The sequence below is a fragment of the Cervus elaphus genome, chromosome 22 (genome assembly GCF_910594005.1).
Source record: "Cervus elaphus chromosome 22, mCerEla1.1, whole genome shotgun sequence".
NCBI lineage: Eukaryota > Metazoa > Chordata > Mammalia > Artiodactyla > Cervidae > Cervus > Cervus elaphus.
The window spans coordinates 43,353,156-43,377,185 of record NC_057836.1 but is presented as its reverse complement, the minus strand read 5'-3'; the positions used below and the strand labels follow the sequence as shown (position 1 = coordinate 43,377,185).

Below are 24,030 nucleotides of genomic sequence, written 5' to 3'. Positions count from 1 at the left end.
AACAAAACAAATGTAATGTGAAGTTGAATTTCTGCAGCATCCTTTCAATCCACCTTCCATACTCTGATGAGCAATGAAGCTGTTGGGTGTATGCTTTTTGAAGGTTACAGAAATGGCACATTTCATACTGTAAGGCTCATTCTGCAGACTGTCATTTCCACCCACTATGATATATCGCGAGATCTTTCCGGGCTGATGTATGTAGATGTGGTTCGGCCCTTTCCACTGTCATAAATTACCCGCCTTGTCCATTCTCCTCCTAACAGATCTGTGCGTTGTCTTGCTGTTACAAACAATGCTGCAATGAATATCTTTGCATGAGGTTCCTTGTGTGCATGTTCCAGAGTCTCTCTAAGCTATGCAGAAATTGAAGTGCTAGGCCGTAAAATTTAATTTCAACCTTGCTAAATTCTTCCTTGCTGTTCTGGACTCATGATTCATGAGTGTACGTGACTTCTCATTTCTCTCCTCACCTATACTTGCATTTTAATATTTGCCAACTCTATGAATTTATTGTTTTAATTTGCATAATGATCTCTCTAATTATTGGAGGTATTGAGCATCTTTTCAACTTGGCTATGTGGTTGCTTCTGTCATTATCAGCCCTTTGTGTTCCAGCCAGACTCTAAGCTCCTGGAGGAAGGGTTGGATCTCACATCAGAAACCCTCAGAAGGCACAGTCCCATCCAAGTATAGATTCTCTTTCTGTGACCCTTTCCCCCTTGACTTTTGTGCCCCACCTTGGAGTCCTACCCTCCAAGATTAACAAATAAGTAGCTCCCCAAATAAGCATGCTAGGTTTGTGCTCACACAATACCTTCAGTCTGGAATGCTGTATCTCTTCCAGGCCACCTGAACCTACCTACTCATGTCCTAAGGTTCACCTCAAGATCTTCTTCTATGAGGTCATCTTTGAGCCCCCAGCCCTCTCTCCCACCCCAGGTTCACCTCTGTGCTTCCATTGGCTCCATATGACCTTCTCACTGCATGTGTAAAACTTATAAGCGTCTTTGATTGATTCATCTCTCCACCAGAGTCTGGACTCCTTGAGGACAGGTGCCATGTCTTATTCATCTCTGAACTTCTGGTTTATTGTTCAGTACTGGACAGAGGGTAGATGCATAGTATGTGTTTGTCAGATGGGTGGAGGAGCTTCAAGGCCAGCTCCTTCCACATCAGTTCTCTGCACACTGTGATGTCCTTAAGGACGGAACTGTATTAATTCATACCATTGTGCCTTATGGTGGGTAACAGAGCCAAGTGGTTATCACCCTCAGTATCTATGGTTGTCTGGTAGATCAGAAAACAACTTTGGACAGAATTTCCTGAACTCCCCCCGCCCCCCACCACCCCAGCTTTCTGCTGGGGAATTTCCTTGGTCTCTCTGAGCCTCAGTTTCCTCATCTTCATAAAGAGGATGATAATAGCATTGAGGATGGCATAAGGATGAAATAAGGCTGTGTGTGTAAAGCATCTGGCATACAATGATAAGCATCTGGCATATTATAATTTTTACATCAGAACAGGGTGGGGTCTACTTTAGCTACAATTCTCTAGATGGCTCATTTTTTTTTTCAGTTGCCATATGTGATGAGCAGATAGTACAGTTCAGTCACTCAGTCCTGTCTGACTCTTTGCAACCCCATGGACTGCAACATGCCAGGCTTCTCTGTCCATCACCAATTCCTGGAGCTTGCTCAAAGTCATGTCCATTGAGTTGGTGATGCCATCCAACCATCTCATCCTCTGTCGTCCCCTTCTCCTCCTGCCTTCAATCCTTCCCAGCACCAGGGTCTTTTCCAATGAGTCAGTTCTTCATATCAGGTGGCCAAAGTCATAGCTCAATAGGTAAAGAGTCTGCCTACAAAGCAGGAGGCATGGGTTCAACTCCTGGGTTGGGAAGATCCCCTGGATAAGGAAATGGCAACCCACTCCAGTATTCTTGCCTGGAGAATCCCATGGACAAAGGAGCCTAGCAGGCCACAGTCCATGGGTTCGCAAGAGTCGGCCATGACTTAGCAACTAAACCACCACCAGACTTAATTGATAGAAGAGTGGCAGGCTTTGAGAAGACAGAGCAGATAGTAGCTACTCAATAGCTACTATTGAATCCAGATGTTCAATCTGGATTTAGAAAAGGCAGAGGAACCAGAGATCAACTTGCCAACATCTCTTGGATCATTGAAAAAGGAAGAGAGTTCCAGAAAAACATCTTCTACTGCTTTGACTATGTGGATCACAACAAACTGTGGAAAATTTTTCAAGAGATGGGAATCCCAGACCACCTGACCTGCCTGCTGAGAAATCTGTATGCAGGTCAAGAAGTAACAGTTAGAACTGGACGTGGAACAACAGATTGGTTCCAAATTGGGAAAGCAGTATGTCAAGGCTGTATATTGTCACCCTGCGTATTTAACTTATGTGCAGAGTACATCATGAGAAATGCTGGGCTGGATGAAGCACAAGCTGGAGTCAAGATTGCTGGGAGAAATATCAATAACCTCAGATATGCAGATGACACCACCCTTGTGGCAGAAAGTGAAAAAGAATTAAAAAGTCTCATTATGAAAGTGAAGAGGAGAGTGAAAAATTTGGCTTAAAACTCAACATTCAGAAAACTAAGATCATGGCATCTGGTCCCATCACTTCATGGCAAATAGATGGGGAAACAATGGAAACAGTGACAGACTTTATTTTGGGGGGCTCCAAAATCACTGCAGATGATGACTGTAGCCTTGAAATTAAAAGACACTTGCTCCTTGGAAGAAAAGTTATGACCAACCTAGACAGCATATTAAAAAGCAGAGACATTACTTTGCGAACAAAGATCCATCTAGCCAAAGCTATAATTTTTCCAGTAGTCGTGTATGGATGTGAGAGTTGGACTATAAAGACAGCTAAGCACCGAAGAATTGATGCTTTTGAACTGTGGTGTTGGAGAAGACTTTTGAGAGTCCCTTGGACTGCAAGATCCAACCAGCCCATCCTAAAGGAAATCAGTCCTGAAAATTCATTGGAAGGACTGATGTTGAAGCTGAAACTCCAATACTTTGGCCACCTGATGTGAAGAACTGACTCATTGGAAAAAACCCTGATGCTGGGAAAGATTGAAGGTGGGAGGAGAAGGGGACGACAGAGGATGAGATGGTTGGATGGCATCACTGAGTCGATGGACATGAGTTTGAGCAAGCTTCAGGAGTTATGAAAGACAGGGAAGCCTGGTGTGCTGCAGTCCATGGGGTCACAAAGAGTCGGACATGAGTGAGTGACTGAACTGCTCTGAACTGAAAGATGAAATGTAGTTTTTCTCACATAAGAACAGTGTCTTGAAGAAATCAGGTATATAATATTAAAAAGCTGAGTTGAACTCAATATCTTACACAGTCAGGTACAAAGTAAATATTAAATCAAGCCAAATTCACCTCACTGTACTACATCCAATCCTATCTTAAAGATGTCACTTCTTTTTGTGGAAGAAGGGGCCCTCCCCCTTTTTCTGCCAAAGATGTACTTTTAATTTTTCCAGAGGATGGTGGTCACTGTGGTAGACAGTTATTGTGGTGAGTCCCCAGTGAACTGTTTCTGCTGATAGGAATGCTCTTGTTTAGCCACCTCCCACTAGAAGCTTGACTTGACTCTATTTGTCTCTGACCACAAGGACATTAACAAGCCAGTGTTAAGACATGATAAGTTCTAACACACTGAGTCTTGTCTCCTTGAGAGACTCCTTCTTGGAACACAGTCACCATGCCAGGAAGAAGACCAAGCTGGCCACAAGGAGAGGTGGAGTTCCAACAAAGAAAAAGTGATGCCTAACCGGCCTCCAGCTGAGGCACCGGGTATGTGAGAGAAGCAGCTATTTTCACAGCAGGTGCCCCATGGAGCAGAAATGAGCCATACCTTCTAACCCTGCTCAAACTGCACAATCTAAGTAAATAAATGATTGTGGTCATTTTAAGCTCCTAGGTTTGGGGTTGGTTCAGTGCATATCAGTGATCTGGGCATTGGGGAGTGCTATGTCTTGGAGGCCCACCAGGTTATAAGCTTCGGGATCAGATGGAAAGCATGACTGTCTAACCGGGAACCCCTTCTCTGGGGATTCTTCCTTGGTGCCCCAATTCCGAGGTCCCTCCTCTCTTGGTACCAGGGGCCCTTATTGGTTCAAGATAAGTTTGACTCAAACAGTGAGAAGATGCCCAGGTGCACATTATAAGAAGTCCAGAGGGAGTGGGCGGTGGGTGTGGGCGGGGGAAACTTCTGGCCAGGAGGATGGAGTTAATTGAGGTCACGGGGGACCAGACTGTGCTGCAGTGTCTGCAGTTCCTTTAGTCAAAGGCTATCTGCCAAGAGCTGTCTGCTCTCACGTTTCTCTCACCACAAGAGGAGCAAGGAAGGCTCCCAAGCTTTCCAAGTAGAAAAAAGAATTTCCCAGAATGCTCCACACACCCACACCTTTTCTCGCATCTCATTGGCCCAAGTTGAATCATGTGCCCCTTTCTGAACTAATCACTTTGTGTGTAAAAGGAAGGGTTAGAATTCCTGAAGACCAGTCAAAATTACCCCTGGATTGGAAGAGGCGTGATCAGTCCCTCTGAAGTCCATTGGATCTTGGGGAAGGAACAGATGTCTGGAAATAATTGGGGCAGTGCTAGGGAGGCCGTGCAGTAAGATCCAGCAGGGGTCCCCTATAGGAGCCCTTCGCCCCTGGCGAGGCACCCCGTGGGTGTGTGTGTGTGTGTGTGTGTGTGTGTGTCCCCAGGAGGAGAGGCTGGGGTGGGGCGAGGAGGGAACGGTAGTTTGGACTGTTAGGGCTTCTGTCCTTCTCAGTAGGATTCTCCAGCACTGCACATTGCCCTCTCCCCCAACCTGAAGAGAGGAGCCAAGCAGAGACAAAGGTTCGGATGTGTGCCTTTCTTTATTAGCACTTTCTCTGAGCGGAGGGCACCTCTCCTGGGCTGTATCTACTTTGAGTTCTTGTTTTTGCTCTTTTCTTTCTCATCCAGTGCTTTCTGCAAGTTCATGTTCATCGCATTTTTCTGGTGCCACCGTCCTGCAGAGAGGAGAGAAGGAGCCAGCACAAATCACCAGGAGGACTTCCGGAGTGTGCAGGTCCCAGTGGCAACCCATATGTCTTCCGGGCCCACCCCAGGGCTCTAGCCGCTGCTGTGGTTTCTCTCAGGACCTTAGGCCAACACACCCTACCCAGGGAGTTCCCTCCTCCCCCACCCCCAGCTGCCCACCTACCCAGATCATCCGTCTTCCTGCCATGCCAGTGCTCTAAGTCCCTCACCGATTTCTCAATCACCTCGGGGGTGTAGGAAGCCTTCATGAGGCTCTTCGTCTCCTGTGGGGCCCCTGTGGAACCCCATGAAGAAAAGAAGCCTCAAGTCAACAGAGGTCAAGTACTCCAGGGTTCATATCTGGGTGTCAGTTTCCCCTGTGGATCATGGGTTGTGGAAGGGCAGAGGATAGGAAGGGTTAGGCAGAGGAAGGCTGGCCTGGATTCAAACCCAAGGTCCATCACTTATGGACAGTATGGCCTCAGATAAGATTTTAATCTCTCAGAGCTTTAACCTCTTGATCTGTTCAAAAGAATAAAATGTTCTCACAATATTGGGAAGGCTACACTCCTTGGAGCAGCTGGCATGTGGCAGTTGGTACCTATATTTTCAGTGAGGTCTGTGTGTTAAGTTAAAACACACACAAGGAAATAGTTACCATGATCAAAAGTCAGAAAAGTCATCAGAGGACCAAATTCCAAAAGACACAAGGATGTGAATGATCAGTTACAGAATATAAAATTATTGTCATTCAATGTGTGAAGTTGTGAAAAAGAGAATAAAAACATAAGCAAAGAATAAAAAACTACCCAGAAAGAACAGAAAGGTTAGTAAAAGAAGCAAATGGAATTTCAGAAATGAAATATAATAATTGAAAGGTAATGGGTTCAATCCCTAGGTCAGGAAGATCCCCTGAAGGAGGGCATGGCAACCCACTCCAGTATTCTTGCCTGAAGAAACCCATGGACAGAGAAGCCTGGTGGGCTACAGTTCATAGGGTCACAAAGAAAGTTCATAGGACACAACTGAAGCGACTGAGCATGCACACACAGTGGATGGAAAATAAAATAAAAAGAAAGGTGATGGATGGTAAGAGGCCTGGGATTTGCTTCAGAATTATCTGGGGTGGGAATGAATGGGTGGGTGAGGAAAATGATGAAATAAGATTAGTTGTGTATTGATAATTATTGAAGCTGGATGGTAGGTGCAATATCTGCTTATTAAACTCTTCTCTCTACTTTTCTTTAAGTTTGAAAATTGACATCATAACTTTTAAAAACAAATTCAATGGACAGGTAAAAGAGCTAATTAGATACAGATGAGAAAAAATGGTAAACTAGTAGATAATATCTAAAGAAATTAAGTAGAATGCAGCATAGAGGGGGGGAATAAAGATGTGGAAAATAAAAAACTGTTAAATGAAGATTAAATGAGAAGGCCTAACATATATCTAACTGTAGTTCTAAAGGAGAGAGTGGAGAAAACAGGGAGAGACAATATTTGGGAAGATAGTGGCTGGAATTTTTTCAGAATTGATGAAATACATGAATCCTTAGATTCAGGAATCACAATTCCCCAGTCAGTTTAAGCAAAAAGAATTCCTTACCTAGGTACAATCAAGTAAAATTTAGAATACCCGAGACAGAGAAATCTTAGAAATAGCCACAGAGAAAAGACAGATTACTTACAGAGAATAATGATGCATTTAATTAACCATCCAAGTGAGAAGGAAATAAATTAACATCATCAAAGTGCTGACAAAAAGGAATCAACAATCTCGAACTGTTTACAATAACTCTTCCAAGAATAGGATGAAATAAAAATATTTCTGAGCTTAAAATTTACCAACAACAGGGATTTCCTGGGCAGTCCAGTGGTTAAGACTCTGTGCTCCCAATGCAGGGGACACAGGTTTGATCCTTGCTTGGGGAACTGAGATCCCATAGGCCACACAGCTTAGCAAAAAAAACAACAAAAAAAACCCCAACAACAGAATCTCACCCCAAATATCTTCTAAACAACATAATTCAGAAAGAAAAAATAATCCCAGAAGGAAAATCTGAGGTAAAAGAAGGGATGGTAGGCAAAGATATTGGAAACCTTGAATAAATCTAAATACACATCAATTATAACAACAGTACCAATATTGAATATATGGAGCAAAATAATGACTGTGACAGGTAAGTATTTTTGAAGATTTAGCAGGCGCTAAGCACACAGTTTCATTCAAAGCTTTACAGAACTTCCTCACTGAATTTTCCCAACAACCCTAAGAAGCATGGTTATTACCCCCGTTTTGCTGTTTAAGTCACTGATGCACAGAAAGGTTAAGACACTTGTCTAAAGTCACACAGCTGGTAAGTGAAAGATGGAGGACTCAAACTCGGATCCTGCAGCCCAGAATCCACAGCTTAAACTACTTTGCTTATGTAGAGTAAAAAACCTGTAAAATAATCACACGTTAGCTGATATTGGAGGGGTGGCAAGAATAAAGGTGAAGCATTCTAACACCTTTATATTGTTCAGAAAAGCTGAAATACCTTGATTGACTTTAGAATTTGCTAACTATGCATGTAAACATGTCAAAGATAGGAAATTCACTGGAGGTCCAGTGGTTAGGAAGGAGTTTCCATGGTAGGGGAACTAAGATCCTGCAAGTCATACAGTTCAGCCAGAAAGAAAAAAAGTCAAGGATAACCACTGAGAGAATAGGAAGAATAAGGACAAAAATTAGATTGGGGGAAAAAAGAAAGCTCACTCAAACCCAAAACAAGGGAAGGAGAAAAAAAGCAGCATGGAAAAATTAGGTCAAACAGAAAGTACAAAATAAGACCATAAAAGTAAATCCAAATCTATCAGTAATTAAAATAAATATAAATGGAGTAGACCAGCTGTTTAAAAAACAGATGATCAGGCTATAGATGTTTTAAGATATTTATTATTTAAAGCACATTTAAAGCAAAAGGACACAAAGAGACGATAAATATGGAAATACAGAAAAGGATTAATAATCACAAAATCACAAAGCAATCTAGTTATACTAGATTAATATTGGATAAAATAGACTGTAAAGCAAAAGCACTGTAAGAAATAAAAATAACTGCAGTTCATTCCGGTGACATAATAATTCTAAACTAGCTGTACTGGAATAATCACAAAATTGGTAAAGCAAAACTGATAGAACTACAAAGAGCAATTGACAAAGCTGCTATCATAGGGAAAGACTTGAAGGTACATCTTTTAGTAATTAATAGATTAAACAAAAAACATTAACAAGGAATTCAAAGATTTCTATGGGAATAATTAGCAAGCCTGCTTTATTGAACAAATACAGAATCCTGAATTCAAATTATTTTCAAATATATATTGATTATCTATAAAAGTTCACCATCTGCTGGGTTATAAAGCTCCACAGTTGAAAGGACTGCAATCATTACAGGTCGTGTTCTCTAATGATGCTATTGAGAAAGAAATCCGCTTTTTGAAAAAGTGATTTTATTGGTGTTTGGTATTTATCGATTTAAATGCTTACAGAACACAATGTTCAGAGACTTGGACTGAAGCCCTAAGGCTAGTAGAGATCAGATAACAGACTGAGCTGTGAAATGACGCCTGGGGTCACTTGGGGAGCTTGACACATTGCCCGAAAGTTTGGGGTGGACCAAGGCTTGGAACAAGAGGCACTGGCCCCAGATAAGAATGAGCCAGGCGTAATGCCTCAAGTGCAAGGACGTACATGCATGTGTTTCCGTGAACCAGGTGTGAGCTAGTGGAGATAGGACCAGCCTGGAGCCATTTTCAGTCCTGCCTCTGATCTGGTCCTCCCCACTGGTCCCCCTGCTTCTAGTCCTGCCCCTCTGGGTTCTGTCCTATAACACTACAGCCAGATGGATCCTTGGAAACAGAAGTCACTCCTTAGTACAAAATCCTACAGTGGCTTCCAGTAAAAGGGCCAGAAAGAGCCTACGTCCTTAGCATGGCCCCTGTGCCTGACTGCTCTTTCCCTGCAATCCACAGGCTGAGCCCCACTCCTTCTGGTCTGTACTCAAAGGTCTCTTGCCCAGGAGGTCAGACACCATAGAGAAAAGCAAAGAGATTGTTAACAAGAGTCAAACAGCGACTTCTCTGCCAGTCAAGTGGTTCAGACTCAGCACTTTCACAGCCATGAGCCAAAAACAACAAAAAAAAGGGTCAAACAAAAATGAGATGAGGCAGCTGGGAGACATACAAGAGAGGCTTCTGAGGTCCCTGTAAAGCCCTTCATTGACCCAGGAGGTGGCACACAACTAGTTATTGTTATTCTTTATACTCTACACACAGACTTTATACACTCTTCTACATGACAGCTTTTACAATTAAAAAAAAAATAATGCGTCTGTTGTTTAATCGCTAAGTCATGTCCAACTCTTTTGTGATCCCCGTAGACTGTAGCCCACCAGCCTCCTCTGTCCTTGGGATTTCCCAGGCGAGAAGTGGGTAGCCATGCCCTCCTCCAAGGGATCTTCCTAACCCAGGGATTGAACCCTCGACTCCTGTGTTGGCAGGTGGATTCTTTACCCCTGAGCCACCCAGGAAGCCTGATAATGCATCTATACTAATTTAAATGCAGGTATACAAGTTTGGTTTAATATTTAAAAATCAGTTACTATAATTTACCATTTCAACAGATCAAAGGAAAAAAATCATATCATCATCTAAGTAACAGTTGTATGACTTTCCTGATGGACCAAGGGTTAAGACTCTGTGCTCCCACTGTGGGGTTCATGGGTTCCAACCCTGGTCGGGGAACTAAGATGTTGTGAGACTCAGACAAAAATAGAAAAACTTTATGGGGCTTCCCTGGTGGTCCAGTGGTTAGGACTCCATCCTGCCGAGGGTCTGGGTGGGGAACTCTTCCATGCAAGCCAAGCAGTGCAGTCAAAAAAACTAAACCAAAACAGCACTCATGCACTACTTTTTAAAAAATTAAAGTGCTAACTAGGAATAAATGGAACCCTCGATCTGATAAGAGGTACCCTCAAATTCTTTTTAAAATATTGGATTTAATGGTACAATGTTAGAATAAAGAAGCAGAGAAGGATACCTGCTTACTTGCACCATTGTCCCAGACAAGCCAGCTGGGACAGACGGTACAAAGATGGAATAGAGCCTCATGAGTAATAATGTGAACTTTGGTCCCAGTCTGCCAGAGTTTAACCCCAACTCTGACTATTCCTAACTGTGTGGCCTGAAGCAAGTTGTTTAACCAAGTGGCCTTAAGCAAGTCATTCTTTCTATCTTAAAAAGGTGGCGGGGGCAGATTATAGCAATACTGCCTAAGGTTCTTATGAAAATTAAAATGTATATAAAGTACTTAGAGCAGTGCCTGACTCATGTTACATGCTACACATAAATAGAGCCATTGTTATTATTAAAAAGAAGCCCCAAAGAATCTACAAATTATTGGAATTAACAGGTGAACTGAGTAAGCCCTCTGGATGTAAGATTAATGTACAAAAATTAAAATTGCCTCTGGGTATATAAGCAGCAAAGTTAGAAAAAAAATCGCATTTTTAAAAAGATACTATTTGCAATAAGCAGCAAAAAATAGATAGATAAAAGATTTTTCAAAGAAGTCTAACAAAAAGTTGTTTAATCTTTGTAGAAAAAAAATTATAAAGTGTTATTGACACATTTTGAAGGTAGATTTAAATTAATGGGGTTGTAGACCATACCCATGGATTGGAAAATTCATTGTCATAAAACTGACAACTGCCCCTAAATTGAGCTGTAGATTCAATGTATCAATACTTTCAATCAAAATGCCAACAGGATTTTTCATGGATATTGACAAGCTGATTTAGAATTTTTATGAAGAGCAAAGAGCTTAGAATAAGCCAAGACATTAGCTGTTCCTGCTGGTGGTAGTGAAAGGGTGGGGAGTGAAGACAGCCCAACCAGATATCAGGCCACTTTTAATACCCTGATAATTAAAAGTGTAATATTAGACCAGTGGACAGAATAGAGAGCCTGGAAACTGATCTATGCACATAAGGAAACTTGATGAAGACCAGTGGTACTGCTGCAGGTCACTGGGGGGGACGATGAGATTATTCAGTAAAAGGTACTGAGAAAATAGGTAATCCCAAACCAAGGAGGAATTAACAATGAATCCCTGCTTCACACTAAAAACAGAAATCAACTCCACATGGATTAAAGACTTCGGTGTGAAAACCAGAACTAAATATTTTAGTAGACTATATAAAAGATTGTCTTCATGACTCAGCATGGCATAGGATTTCTTCAAGCCACTCCTCCTGGACCCTACTCTATCTCAGTAAATGCCAATCTGATCCTTTAAGGTGTTCAGGTCAAAAACCATGACATCAACCTTTATTCCCTCTCATGCGCCCCAAATCCATTGGTTAGTGTGTTGTGTTTGCCCTGCCTTGCACAAATAGCCAGGCTCCTTCTGCATCAGATCACCTTCACCATTACCTCCCTGTGCCGCCATATTGCATAATGTGTCTGCGTGCTCAGTTGTGTCCGACTTTTTGTGATCCCATGGACTGAAGCCCATCAGGCTCCTCTGTCCTTGGGACTTCCCAGGCAAGAATACTGGAGTGGGTTGCTATTTCCTCCTCCAGGGGATCTTCCCGCCCCAGGGATCGAACCAGCATCTCCTACATCTCCTGTGTTGACAGGCAGGTTCTTTACCACTTGAGCCACGTGGGAAGCCCATTCTTGCACAATGGTACCCATCAGTGTCATAAAATGCAGCAGCCCTGCTCTCTAGACCAAGCCCCCATCATTTACCCCACCTGGATTTTTGCAGGCACCTCCTCACTGGTCTCCCTGGTTCTATCCCAGCTCCCCGTGTTCTCAACACAGCAACTGGAGCCATCCTTTACTCTAAGTCAATGACATTCTCCCTTGGCTCCTTACCTCACTAAGAGAAAAGACCTTCCTGAGGCCTTCCCCACCTAGCCTGCTTCTTCCCTCCCACTCCTGTCCAGTCACAGGTGCCTCCTCAGCCTGGAGCAGCAAATGCCAAGACCAACCGAGGTGGATGGAGGGGGATGGATGGGTGAGGCACATTGCCTGTCTGCTTTCTGCTGGGTGCAGAAAGCAACGCCCTAATTTGTAAGCCCTTGCCAATTTCTGGAGTGTCAATACAGTTGGCCCTTGAACGATATGGGTTTGAAATGCATGGGTCCACTCATATGTGTATTTTTTTTCAATAAATATAGTACCTGCATTTTCCTTCTACAGATCTTTGAAAATTAACTAGGTGTAGGGGAAGTTTGTGTTTGGTTATGGGTCACGATACATGGAATCAAAAGAACTAGGATTTGAGTCCTGATTCTGTTTCAACTATCTCAGCGTCCTCCCTTGGGTGAGTCATTTGTCAATTCCTTTGTTTTGGGGGCAGAGATAGTAGTACTTGGATTGTTGACTGTGTGTTGGGGGTGCGGGTAGGGTGGTGGTTGACACCCTGACTGCTCTATGTTCAAAGGTCAATTGTAGGACTATGGCCAATTATAAGATAGCTCATGATATCAACAATTTGGTAAAATTTAACAATCAGCTCTTAGAAGCTGATGCAAGCTAGTTTGCACTGGCTCCATGGGTTTGCTCCCTTAGCGCAATTGTGTTTCTCAAGCTGGCTGAAGTGTGCATGTGCATGTTAGTCCTCAGTCATGTTCGACTCTTTGTGACCCCATGGACTGAAGTTGGCCAGGCTCCTCTGTCCATGGAATTTTCCAGACAAGAATACTGTAGTAGGTTGTCATTCATTCCCTTCTCCAGGGGCTATTCCTGACCCGGGGTTTCCTGCATTGCAGGCAGATTCCTTACATGTGAGACACCAGGGAAGCCCTAGGTAAAGTATACACAGATGCTTTTTATATCATTCTTTAAAATGTATGTAGGCATCACCATATAAAGACACACATAAAATTATTGAGTGACAATTGCAATGGAAGACCGACTTCCAAGACTCAGAAAGGGACAATCCGAGACTGTATTCTCTCTTCTCTCCCCAAGCACTACCCTTTCTTCAAGCTCAAAGGAAAACTCAGAAAGTTTTCTAGTGGTTGTCTGGTTTCTTGGGTGATGAGGATCTGAGCCAGGTAAGAGGCTTGCCAGGCCCTGAGGACACTGAGAAGGCATAGAGTAAGGAGAGAGGAAAGAAGGGGGCCAGAAAGACTTTGTATTTTGCAATAAGGCCAAACTGGAATGTGGGGACAGAGAGAAGCTCCCCCTTGCTGACCGAGGACTCCCATCCAGGCAATCAGTTAGACCCCTGGGAACAGGGTCATATTTTGGGAGGTGACCAAGTACTAGGAAAAGACTCTGGGGCTTTGCAGGCGGAAGAAAAACCTGGATTTGAGTTTCAGATCTACCTTGTATGACCGAGAAGCCCTGGGAAATTGTTTCCCATCAGCCTGTGAGATGGAGCTAGGGGTACTCCTCTGACAAACAGGACCTCAGAGGCCCACAGGACTCGCTGCAGATGTCCTGGCCTCCGACCCACACTTTGCCCTGGAGGTGCCCCTGCTGGGCTCTGGGAAAGAAAAATACTGGCCTGTCAGATAGTAAGCTGGTTCCTCATAAAATCCTGTCATGTTATAAGCCCCATTGTACCAAGAAAGTACATAAAGAAGAACCGTAAAGAAGGCTGAGCGATGAAGAATTGATGCTTTCAAATTGTGGTGCTGGAGAAGACTCTTAAGAGTCCCTTGAACTGCAATATCATCAAATCAGTCAATCCTAAAGGAAATCAACACTGAATCGTCATTGGCAGGATTATTGCTGAAGCTGAAGCTCTAATACTTTGGCCACCTAACTGAAAGAGCTGATTCATTGGAAAAGACTGTGATGCTGGGAAAGATTGAAGGCAAAAGGAGAATGGGGAGGCAGAGGATGAGATGAGTAGATAGCATCACTGATGCAATGGATATGAATATGAGCAAACTCCAAGAGACAGTGGAGGACAGAGGAGCTGGGCATGCTGCAGTCCATGAGGTCGCAAAGAATTGACATGACTTAGAACTGAACAATAACAATCAAGAAGGTTGGCTGAGGCTCAGAGAGGTTAAGGATCCTGCCTGAGGCCACACCCATTGGCTAAACTGAACTTTGAACCCAGGAAGTTTGATACTGTCATTGTAACCAAAGTAGGCCAGACCAGAGATGCACTGGCCTCCTCTTGGCAGATTAGGACACCAGAGGTACAGCGGGGAGGTAGGGCTGACTGCCAAATGGGAGGGACCATCTGCCTCTTGAGGACAGACTTGCCAGAGGACTGGACATTCCCAGCACTTGGTATAAGGCCTGGCATATAGGTGGCCCTTGGCAGCTGTGAAACGAGTGTCCCTGGGGATATATCCTGGGGTCTTAGATTCCTTTGGGGATACAGGTCCTTCCTGGCCCAATGATTTGAGGGCTGTGGGTTTTCATAGCCCATACACTTGTCTTTCGGCCTGACCTTGAAACAAGTTTGACCGCATGTTGTAGCCCAGATCATAGTAGTCTGAAAAGATGGAGGTAATTTCCGTGGGGCTCTGGATCCTGCTGGGCCATGAGCTGGCCCTCTTCTGGTCCTCCAAGGCTTCCCCAATGGCCTTTCGAGCCTAAGTAGGAAGGGAAGGAGGGAGAGAGAAGACAAAAGGTAGGGCAGCAAAGTGAATCCCATATCTCCCCTCTAACTTCTCCTCCCTTGGAGCCTGCCCTCACCACCCTCTCCCCACCCTAAGCCTTCAGCCTTCAACCAACTCCCAGTCCTGGGAGATGGCATAGCTAAAGGCCCTCCACCCTCCCACACCACCTCAGCTTTCACATGGGCCTCAGGCATCAAGGAAGAAAAAGATTATGAAAACTCCCTACATTCAATCTCCCTACATTCAGTTGAACTCCCTACGTTCAATCTCCCTACATTGAACGTGTGAACGTGTCAGTTGCTCAGTCTTGTCCAACTCTTTGCGATCCCATGGACTATAGCCCACTAGGCTCCTCTGTCCATGGAATTTTCTGGGCAAGAATACTGGAGTGGGTTGCCATTCCCTTCTCCAAGGGATCTTTTTGACCCAGGAATCGAACCCAGGTCTCCTGCATTGCAGGAGGATTCTTTACCTTGTGAGCTACCAGGGAAGCCCTATGGAACATCACCAGGGGACATTTTTATAAGCTGGTATTATTTCCACAATTTATAAATAAGGAAACTGGGCCTCAGGGCAGGGACTCAACCCAGCATACAGTTGGAGAAGGAAGCCCTGGCTGGCCTCCTACAATGATAGGAGTGGTAGAGCCCAGGCCTAGGAGCCAGGAAACCTGGTTTGGGTCCCAACTCTGCCATATACCAGCTGCTAATTTGGGCAAGTCTCTGCTCCCCTCTGGGCTTCAGTTCCCCTACTCTTTTTTTTTATTTTTATTTTTTATTTTATTTTATTTTTTATTTTTTTATTTTTTTTTTATTTTATTTTTTTTATTTTTTTATTTTTTTTTAATATTTAAATGAGGGTGGGGGCAGAACTGGGTGGTCTTTGAAGTAACTTCCAGTTCTAATGTTTGCTGGCCTGATGATACTTGTGATCTGGGTCACAGCTGGATACAAAACAAAGCAAAACACAGGTCTCTTGATTTAAGCCCAAGACAATGATGGCCAAAGAGAGAAATGGCATGTACCCTAAGCTAAGAAGGGCAGAGAGAGAGAGTGACCATACTGCCAACCTCAGGTTGGGGCAAGACCCTCCAAGTGGAGCGGGGGTTTTAGGATTTTGACCTCCCAGACTAACAGGTGCAAGGGTCACCCCACCTTAAGATGATAAAGTAGAAAGGGACCCACCCATAGCCTTTCTGACCCTGGCTCTTCTACTTGTTCTGTGTGACCCCAGGCAGATCATTTCACCTCTCTGAGCTCCAGATTTATCATCTGTTCAAAAAGATGGTGAAGGACAGGGGAGCCTGGTGTGCTGCAGTCCATGGAGTTGAAAAGAGTCACACATGACTTAGCCACCGAACAACAGCAAAAAAATAAACAGTGACTAGTGCCTGGCCTGCTGTACAATGTATCCATTATGAGGGTTGAGATGGTGACTTTGAAAATATGCCTCAAAATGCCTCAAAATATCTCTGTTTGGCCAGAAATGGCAGGTAGGCAGGTAAATTTTCTCTCAGCTTTCAGTTGATCAGCACTGAGTTCCTGCAATGATGTATCAAGTGCGGGAAAAGCGCCAGCATCGATTGGTGATGTCTGCCGTGAATTCAGGCTGTTATTTGCCAGCCTGATTTAGTCAGCCTCTCTTGGCAGATGTAGAGACTGGGTCCAGAGAGGAGAAGTAGCGATACAAAGTCTCCCAGGATTCAGGCGCAGAGCCAGGATTCAAACCTAAATCTTCTGATTCCCAGTCACTCCTGTTCCCTTGAGGAGACTTAAGTTAAAAGCATCTAATTCTAACATAAATCTTGTAAGTGCAAAATCATTACAGACCAGGGCTCCAGAATCTGCCAGCCAGTTTGGATCCCATTTAACTTGGGTTAATTTACTTAAGCCTGCTAAAGCTTGGGCTTCTAATCTGTAAAATGAGGATTATTATAGAATCTCCCTTACTGGGAAAATTGAACGGTTAGATGTGGATACTAAACAGTGCACAGTGCCTGGGCCATAGCAAGTGTGCGGTAAACACTACTCTGATGATATTATTACAGGGACTCTGTACTCGAGAGCCACTTCCTTCGGGGTCCTTATTGCTCATCTCCATCCTTGACCCTCCTGCCACCCTTAGCTTCCTGAGCCCCATTCTGGCACCTGCTCTTCGGAGACCAGCTGGTCCACCACGTTGCTCCCAAACTTGTGACGAATGTTGTTGGGAATGCTGCTGCCGCTCTGGCCCTGGGCCCCCGAGTTGGGGTCTTCCTTCGGTGCCTGGCACGGCTGAGCCCCTTCTCGTAAGGAAGCCCTGCTCTCCCTCGAGGAGGGTCTGAAGCTCCCCTTCTTCAGGGATTCCGGGTCTGAGTCCCTCCAGGGGGATCCCCGGCTGACGGCTGAAGGGGGTGGAGGCGGGATCTCCTCCAGGGAGGCCCGCCCCAGGGAGCTGCTTCGGGGGCTGTCTCCTTGGTACAAGGATGTCTTTGGGGAGACTGGGGCCTGGTACTTGAGCTTGGAGGTATCCAAAGGGCTACGGGCAGCTCTCCAGGGGTCCGTGTCCTGCTGGCCCTCCTTGTTGTTCGGATGGGCCCTGGTCAGAGTGGTTGTACCTGAAAAGGGAAGAGACAGGGAAGGAAGGAGAGGAGACAGAGAGATGTAGAAAGTGGAGGGTAGGAAAACGATGATGGGGATGGGGAGGGGAAATAGACAACCCAGAGTAGAAAAAAAAAAAGATGGTATGGGGTGTTAGGGGGTAGACGGAAAGAAGTCATGGGAGACAGAAGCATGGGTGAGAAATCAGGAGAGAGACCAAGAGAGAAGGTAGTAGCCTGAAAAGTGTCACTGGACAAGGCAGCCCTCACTGTTTTTCACCACAGGGGCTGCAGCCCCAGCCTGACCAGCCTTGAGGCCAGCTGTGTGACCTTCAGAAAGGAGGTGACCCCTCTGTGCTTTAGTGAACTGACTCCATTTGGTTAGTTCCCTTCTGTACCTTGAACCCCCTCCCATCCATCACCCCCAACCCCCGACCCCCAACAATCCAGTGAGCAACTGTGAAAGCTGGCAGAGGACATCTTTGGGCTTGGCCAAGTCACACGGCTAGCAAGTACTAGAACTGGGTTGGGCTGGCATTTGCTCCCCACTTAGAGCTGCTCCCCAACCCCACTTCTCTCCTCTGTTCTCCAGCTCATGGAGTGGTGTCATCCCAGCCACTTCCGGGCTCTCACACCTCACCTCTCCCCTCCCCTGTCCCCATTCCCACTCTTGCCCTGACTTCCAGTTCCCAGGAATCTCCTGCCCAAGCCTGCAGGTCGCATTTTCTTCCCTGATCCCCGGCTCCAGCCAAACTGCCACTCCTTCCCCACCACAACTCATGAGGTCCGACCTCCCAGCCTTTGCTCAGACTGGTTCTGCTACCTGGAAATCCAGTCCCTCCTTTCCCCTGAGTCAAAATCCTCCAGGTTCTTTCCAACTCAGCCCCACCAGGAAGTCCTCCCTGACACCCACCCCAAGCTGGTGGAGCCAACGCCTCCTTTTCAACTCCACAACTCTGTTCCCAGCAGGCTCCATGCATCTCTCTGGGTTTTCCCCTCTCACCATCCTTGTAAGCTTCAAACCCTGTTATTTTCTCTCCCTGATGGGGGAGGGGAGTCATGGTAGTGGGTCCACAGGTGAGTCGGTCCTGGACCTCCCGTCAGCACCCACCAGAACCCTGTGCATCAGAGATGCTGGTGGCACCCATCGATGAGTGAGTGAATGAGTAGATGGCTGCAGGGGTATCACACCCGGGGTCACCCTGCAGCTCATCAATTCTGAAATGTCCTTTCTTCTCCTGTTAGCATCCTTGACACTCAGCTGCATCTGACAATCAATGCGCTCTGGTCTAACCAGCAATGTTTTCTTTCTTAATGACCCGTAAGTATGTAACAGTTCACCTTATAACCCACTGGATGGTGACTTACAACACATTTTATGTAGCATTTCACACATGGTATATAATAAACACCTTCTTACTGGGCAAAATACAGAAGACAGGTCTGTCTCTGCCCCCTCCCCGCAAACAGCCACCCCCACAATCCTCAGTCTCAGGTGGTAGCTGTGCCTCCACAATGTTTTGGATGGATCCTCCAGGGCTCCTGAAAGACACACAGCCCCGTGGGCTCAGGAGGAGCCCTGCCCTGAGCTGGGCTTCCATCTCCCATCAAGCACAAGGGAGGGCCATGGTGATCAGGCTGGTGCTGCGTGCTCTTACTGCTGTGTGCCTCCGTTCTCTTGAGAAGGATCACTGTCCCCATCGTGGAAGCCTTGTCCCCAGAGGCGCCCTTTTCTTGGCTGCCTGTTTGTTAGCCAGAACCACAAGACAGGATGGAGGGAAGGCAGTCTGATCTGGGGGAACAGGTTTCTCCTCTTTTGTGCAGAGAACAAAGGGACAAGAACAGGATACTCTGACTTCAGCTCCATGGGGTGATGATGGTGGGAAGGAGAATGGTGAGGAGAAAGCGGGCAGATCTCCAGGATCCATACTCCTGTTTCTCCCAGGCTGTGCTACTGCCTGCCTCCTCTAAACACAGTGTATCTTAACTGCCTGCTCACCCTTCACTTGCCCTTTAGGGTTAGGAGAGCTGCAATGGCTGGGAACATATCTCCTGCCCCTGGCTCAGAAAGCCAATGTGTGTGTGTGTGTGCTCAGTCATTTCAGTCATGTCTGACCCTATGGACAGTAGTCCACCAGGCTCCTTCGTCCATGGGATTCTCCAGGCAAGAATACTGGAGTGGATTGCCATGCCCTCCTCCAGGGGACCTTCCAGAGCCAGGGATTGAACTCTCATCTCCTGTGTTTCCTGCATTGCAGATGGATTCTTTATGCACAGGGTCACCTGGGAAGCCCAGCCACATAAATAATAAAAAATATTGCAGGGAATTCCCTGGCACTCCAGTGGTTAGGGTGCCACACTCTCACTGCCAAGGGTGCAGGTTCGATCTCCGGTAGGGGAACTAAGACTCCACAAGTTGCGTGGTGCAGCCAGAGAAAAAAAAAAAGAAACAATAATGCAGTGATTAAAGCAGGATACTAGTTTCTCCTCAAGGGATACCTTTGAGTTTTTCTGCAGGAACTAAGGTCTCCACCCTGGTGGAGGATGAAAACTTCAGACTGGAGCACAAGATTCCTAGAGCACCACTCTGTTACCTCACTACCATCCAATCAGAAGGAAGTCACATACCTTGCAGCCTTCACCCCAAAGCCTACAAAATCTGCCTGAAAACCATCGAGGAGTTCAGGGGTTTTGAGCATGAGCCACCCATTTTCCTTGCTTGGCCCTGTAAGGAACTTTTTTCTGCTCCAAACTCTGATGTTTTAGTTTATATGGCTTCACTGTGCCATGGGCACATGAACTTGTGTTTGGTTACAAGAGGGGACACTAAGGTGGGGTCATAATCCCCAGACCCGGCAGATGGGAGGGGATCAGCAATCCTCTGTGCCCTTCCTCTTCCTTCTGTCTTCGATAGAAGACTCAAGGAAGTCGGGGCCACACAGCAGGTCCAGAGGCCAAAGCAAGACTAAGAGGGGGCAGGGTTGGTCCCTGCTGTCCTCAGGGGATCCCTCCAGAGGCCCTGCACATGCATTCAGCATGTCCCTGTTTGCCCGTCCTACCTGCTCGGTGGCCCAGCTCCATCGGCTCTTGCTGTGGAACAGGTAATTCCAAGCTTAGTCCTGCAGATAAAGAAACACACAGGGTCATCTCAAATGACAAGTCTCTGTAAACAAAGATGAATGGAGGGCTGAACAGGGAGACCGGTGGCCATCTGCCCAGCCCCTGATCAGAGGGCTCCATGTGCAGCCTCCAGGGCTCTCTGGCACCAAGGAGCCTCCTGCTCCATCCACTCATCACCGCTGGCACTGGATCTGCTTCCTGGACCCTGGCAGGCTGGGTCACCCCATTCCCAGTGCCTCTTTCTCAAGGAACCTGGGGTTCCTTTTCCTCCTTTACAATCTTCTTCTTCTATTTCCTCCCCCATCTGTACCACCCAACCCTCTCTAGGGGCCCCCAGCAGGCACCTAGCTGGGAGCGGCATTGCCCCAAGCCCCCCATCCTAGAGACTACTTGCCTTCTGCAAATAGGATTTTGTCTGTTTTTACTAACTGGTCATTCAAAGAGAGGAACCAGCTTGGCCAACATGGAGGAGAGCCAAGAGCAGGAATTGACCCTGGGATAATCTCTGTCTTTCTTGCAAAGAACAGGCCTTTGGGTCAAATTCGAGGGCCAGCGCTGGCATCTTCAAAAGCCTCTGCAGCTTTCAGGTTTATGTTCCTTTCTTCTAAGTGAATTTTTTCCTTATTCATATTCTCTTTTTCTTTTGCATACGTTTTTAAAGGACTTTTGTGAAATTTGTAATATGAATAGGATAAAAGGATTTATTGTATAATGGGTAATTAATACCTAGATCTAAGTGGTAAGTATCTTTTAATAAGGAAAGCATAGAAGCATCAAGTCAGAGCTGGAAAGGGTCTTTGAGATTAGTTAATCCAATCCCTTTATTTTACAGATAAAGAAACTGAGACTCAGAGGGTGTAATTTGTCATTCACCCAGCGAATCAGTCTCTGCCAATAAACTCAGAGAGGTTAAGAACCAGACGAATTGTATTCTCTTGGAAAATCACCCCTGTTAATTTTGACTGAATTGTTTGGTGATTGTGCAGCTTCTGATATGACTTTTAATTACCCTTAGCCCCCTGGTATTCATACACTGTATTTCCCCTCAACCCTTGAGTCTGGGCTGGACCTAGTGACTTGCTTCCTTTAAAAAAAAAAAAAGAAAATTATTTCTGGTTTGGCTGTGTCGGGTCTTAGTTGTGGCATGCAAGATCTTCATTGCATCATTCGAAATCTTGCATTGTAGCAAGTGGATTCTAGTCGTGGCTTGTGGTCTTAGTTGCTCTAAGGTATGTGGGATCTTAGTTCCCCAACCAGGGATTGAAGTTATGTCTCTTGTACTGCAAGGCAGATTCTTAACCACTGAACCACCAGGGAAGTCCTGGAAGGGATGCTTGTCATCAGAAGCTAGCTGGTGGTCTGAGGTGGACTGTGACTTGTCTTGTTCACATTCTCTCTGACTCTTCTTGGCTCTTCTTCTTGTGCTGATGGAAGTGGCTTCTGTGTTGTGAGCTGCTGTGTTGTGAGAGGTCCCCGTGGCAAAGAACTGAGGGCCTGTGGCTACCAGATCCAGAAGAAATATGACTCAGTTCAACAATCTGAGGGACTGAGTCTTACCTTGGGCATGGTCATGGAAAGAGGTCCTTCACTAACTGTCCTTTGAGATGAGACAGAAGCCCTGGCCAATCTCACAGATCACTGTCTGTGAGAGATCCTGAGACAGATGGCCCATTGAAGCTAATCTGTATTCCTGACCCACAGAAACTATGAGGTAATAAATGTTGTCTTAAATCACTCAGTTGGGGGGTGATTTGTCATCCAGCAGGAGATGACAAATGCAGCTCATGTGTTAAGCATTCCCCCATCTAGGACACTAGCCTCTTTTCACGAGGACTCAGTGAGGTATTTGGAGAATGTATTAACTCACCCTCTTTCGCAATTGGGAGAAACTGAGGCTCAGAAAAGAAACAGGACCTCTCGCAGGTGGTGCTGAAACCAAGCCCCACTCCTGTCTCCTTGGAGTTCTCTTTCTGCTGCTGCCCCTGTTCCCCATCCCCAGCCACCCCCCGCCCCCGATATGCCCACTGGAGCTCCCCATCAGCTCCGGGGACACGCCCAGTCCAGAGTGGCCTGGACTGGTTTGAACAGAAATATAGGCTTACTGCCAGTTTCTGACCTGGAGAGAAAGATCCCAAGAGATGTTGGTCAAGGAGGGAGGGAAAGTAGATCCCTTGCGGTCTGGGAGCTCCACTCACAAGCAGCTCTGCACAGAGAGAAAAAAGATGAAGCCCCGTGTCCTGGCAGACTCCTGGCCCAGCTCAGGGTCCCTGCCTCACCTGTCCGCTCTCTCTCATAACGTCAGAAAACATGTGAACTGCCCTGGTGTGTGCCGAGGCCCAGGAGTGCAGATCTGCGCCGCACAACTGCTGCTGGAGACCAGTGGATCGTTGCTGGGGAGCAGCCCACCCTGTCCATTGGAGTTGCCATGGTGATCGTTGTACACAGGGCTCTGTTACCTCAGAGGGCTGATAAGCCCACCCTGGGGAACAGAGGCCGGGGAGAGCCAGTACTGAGGGGGCAGCAGGGCCCTCAGGCATTGCTCACTCTCTCATCCACTCAAAATGTCCCAAGTATTCACCATGGGTTTGGCTGCATGCTAGGCACAGATGGCTCAGATGCCATCAAGTGTGAAGGATGTTCTTGGGATTACAAATTTGTTAAGAAGAGAGGGTAATTAGTTTTATCTAGGGAAGAAGAGGCGGGGCTCACAGACGGGCCATCTGAGCTGGGTCTTGACGTATGCGTAGGAGTTTAACAGTTAGAAGAGACTAGACTATTAAAGGCCCAGGTGTGATTCTGAGCATAAATTAGGTTAAGGGGAGTGGGGAGGGAAAGGAAAGATGTACCTGGAGCTGTCTGAGCTGGTTTCAAAAGGATGCAGGATCAGAGCGAAATGAGAGCAGGGGTGGAACAGCGAGGATCTACTCTCTTCCCCTTAAACCCCAAGGTTACTATCTTTTCTTGCAGCTTCCTGATTCCTGCTGCCAGAGCTCTGAGACCTTCTCCCAGGGACTGAATCTGTTTCTCTGGTCCCTCCCCTCATCACTCCTCAAAAGGTCTTATTCTAAGCCAGGAAAGACACCCAAGGTAGAGACCACCTTCCTTTGGCCTATCTACTTTTTTTAAATTTAATTTTTCTTTATACTACCATATAATTATCAAGTTGTGTTAGTTTCAGGTGTACTGCAAAGTGATTCAGTTATACATATATTTATTCTTTTTTCAGATTCCTTTCCCATATAGGTTATTAAAGAATATTGAGTAGAGTTCCCTGTGATATACAAGTCCTTGTTGATTACCTATGTTATATTAAGAAGTCAGTATAGGTTAATTCCAAACTCCTAATTTGCGCCCCGCCCCCCAACCTTTCCCCTTTGGTAACCATAAATTTGTTTTTGAAGACTGTGAGTCTGTTTTTGTTTTGTAAGTAAGTTCACTTGTATTATCTTTCTAGATTCCACATGTAAGTGATATCATGCGATGTTTATCTTTCTCTGACTTACCTCACTTAGTATGATAATCTCTAGGCCCTCCATGTTGCTACAAATGGCATTATCTCATTCTTTTTTATGGTTTAGCAATATTCCATTGGATATGTAATACATACCACATCTTCTGTATCCATTCATCT

General features: G+C 45.8%; 1 protein-coding gene across 1 annotated transcript; it reads right to left on the bottom strand.

Annotated features, from left to right (window-relative positions):
• Positions 1-4,896: 4,896 nt before the first annotated feature.
• On the bottom strand, positions 4,897-22,798 carry TEX33 (testis expressed 33). Its single transcript, XM_043881714.1, has 7 exons — positions 22,676-22,798; positions 22,516-22,602; positions 20,339-20,398; positions 16,849-17,297; positions 14,530-14,674; positions 5,245-5,355; positions 4,897-5,050 (listed from the first exon to the last, which is right to left on the bottom strand). Exons 3-7 carry the CDS (start codon positions 20,358-20,360, stop codon positions 4,962-4,964), a joined length of 816 nt encoding a protein of 271 aa, XP_043737649.1. The 5' UTR covers positions 20,361-20,398; positions 22,516-22,602; positions 22,676-22,798; the 3' UTR covers positions 4,897-4,961.
• Between the last annotated feature and the right edge of the window lie 1,232 nt (positions 22,799-24,030).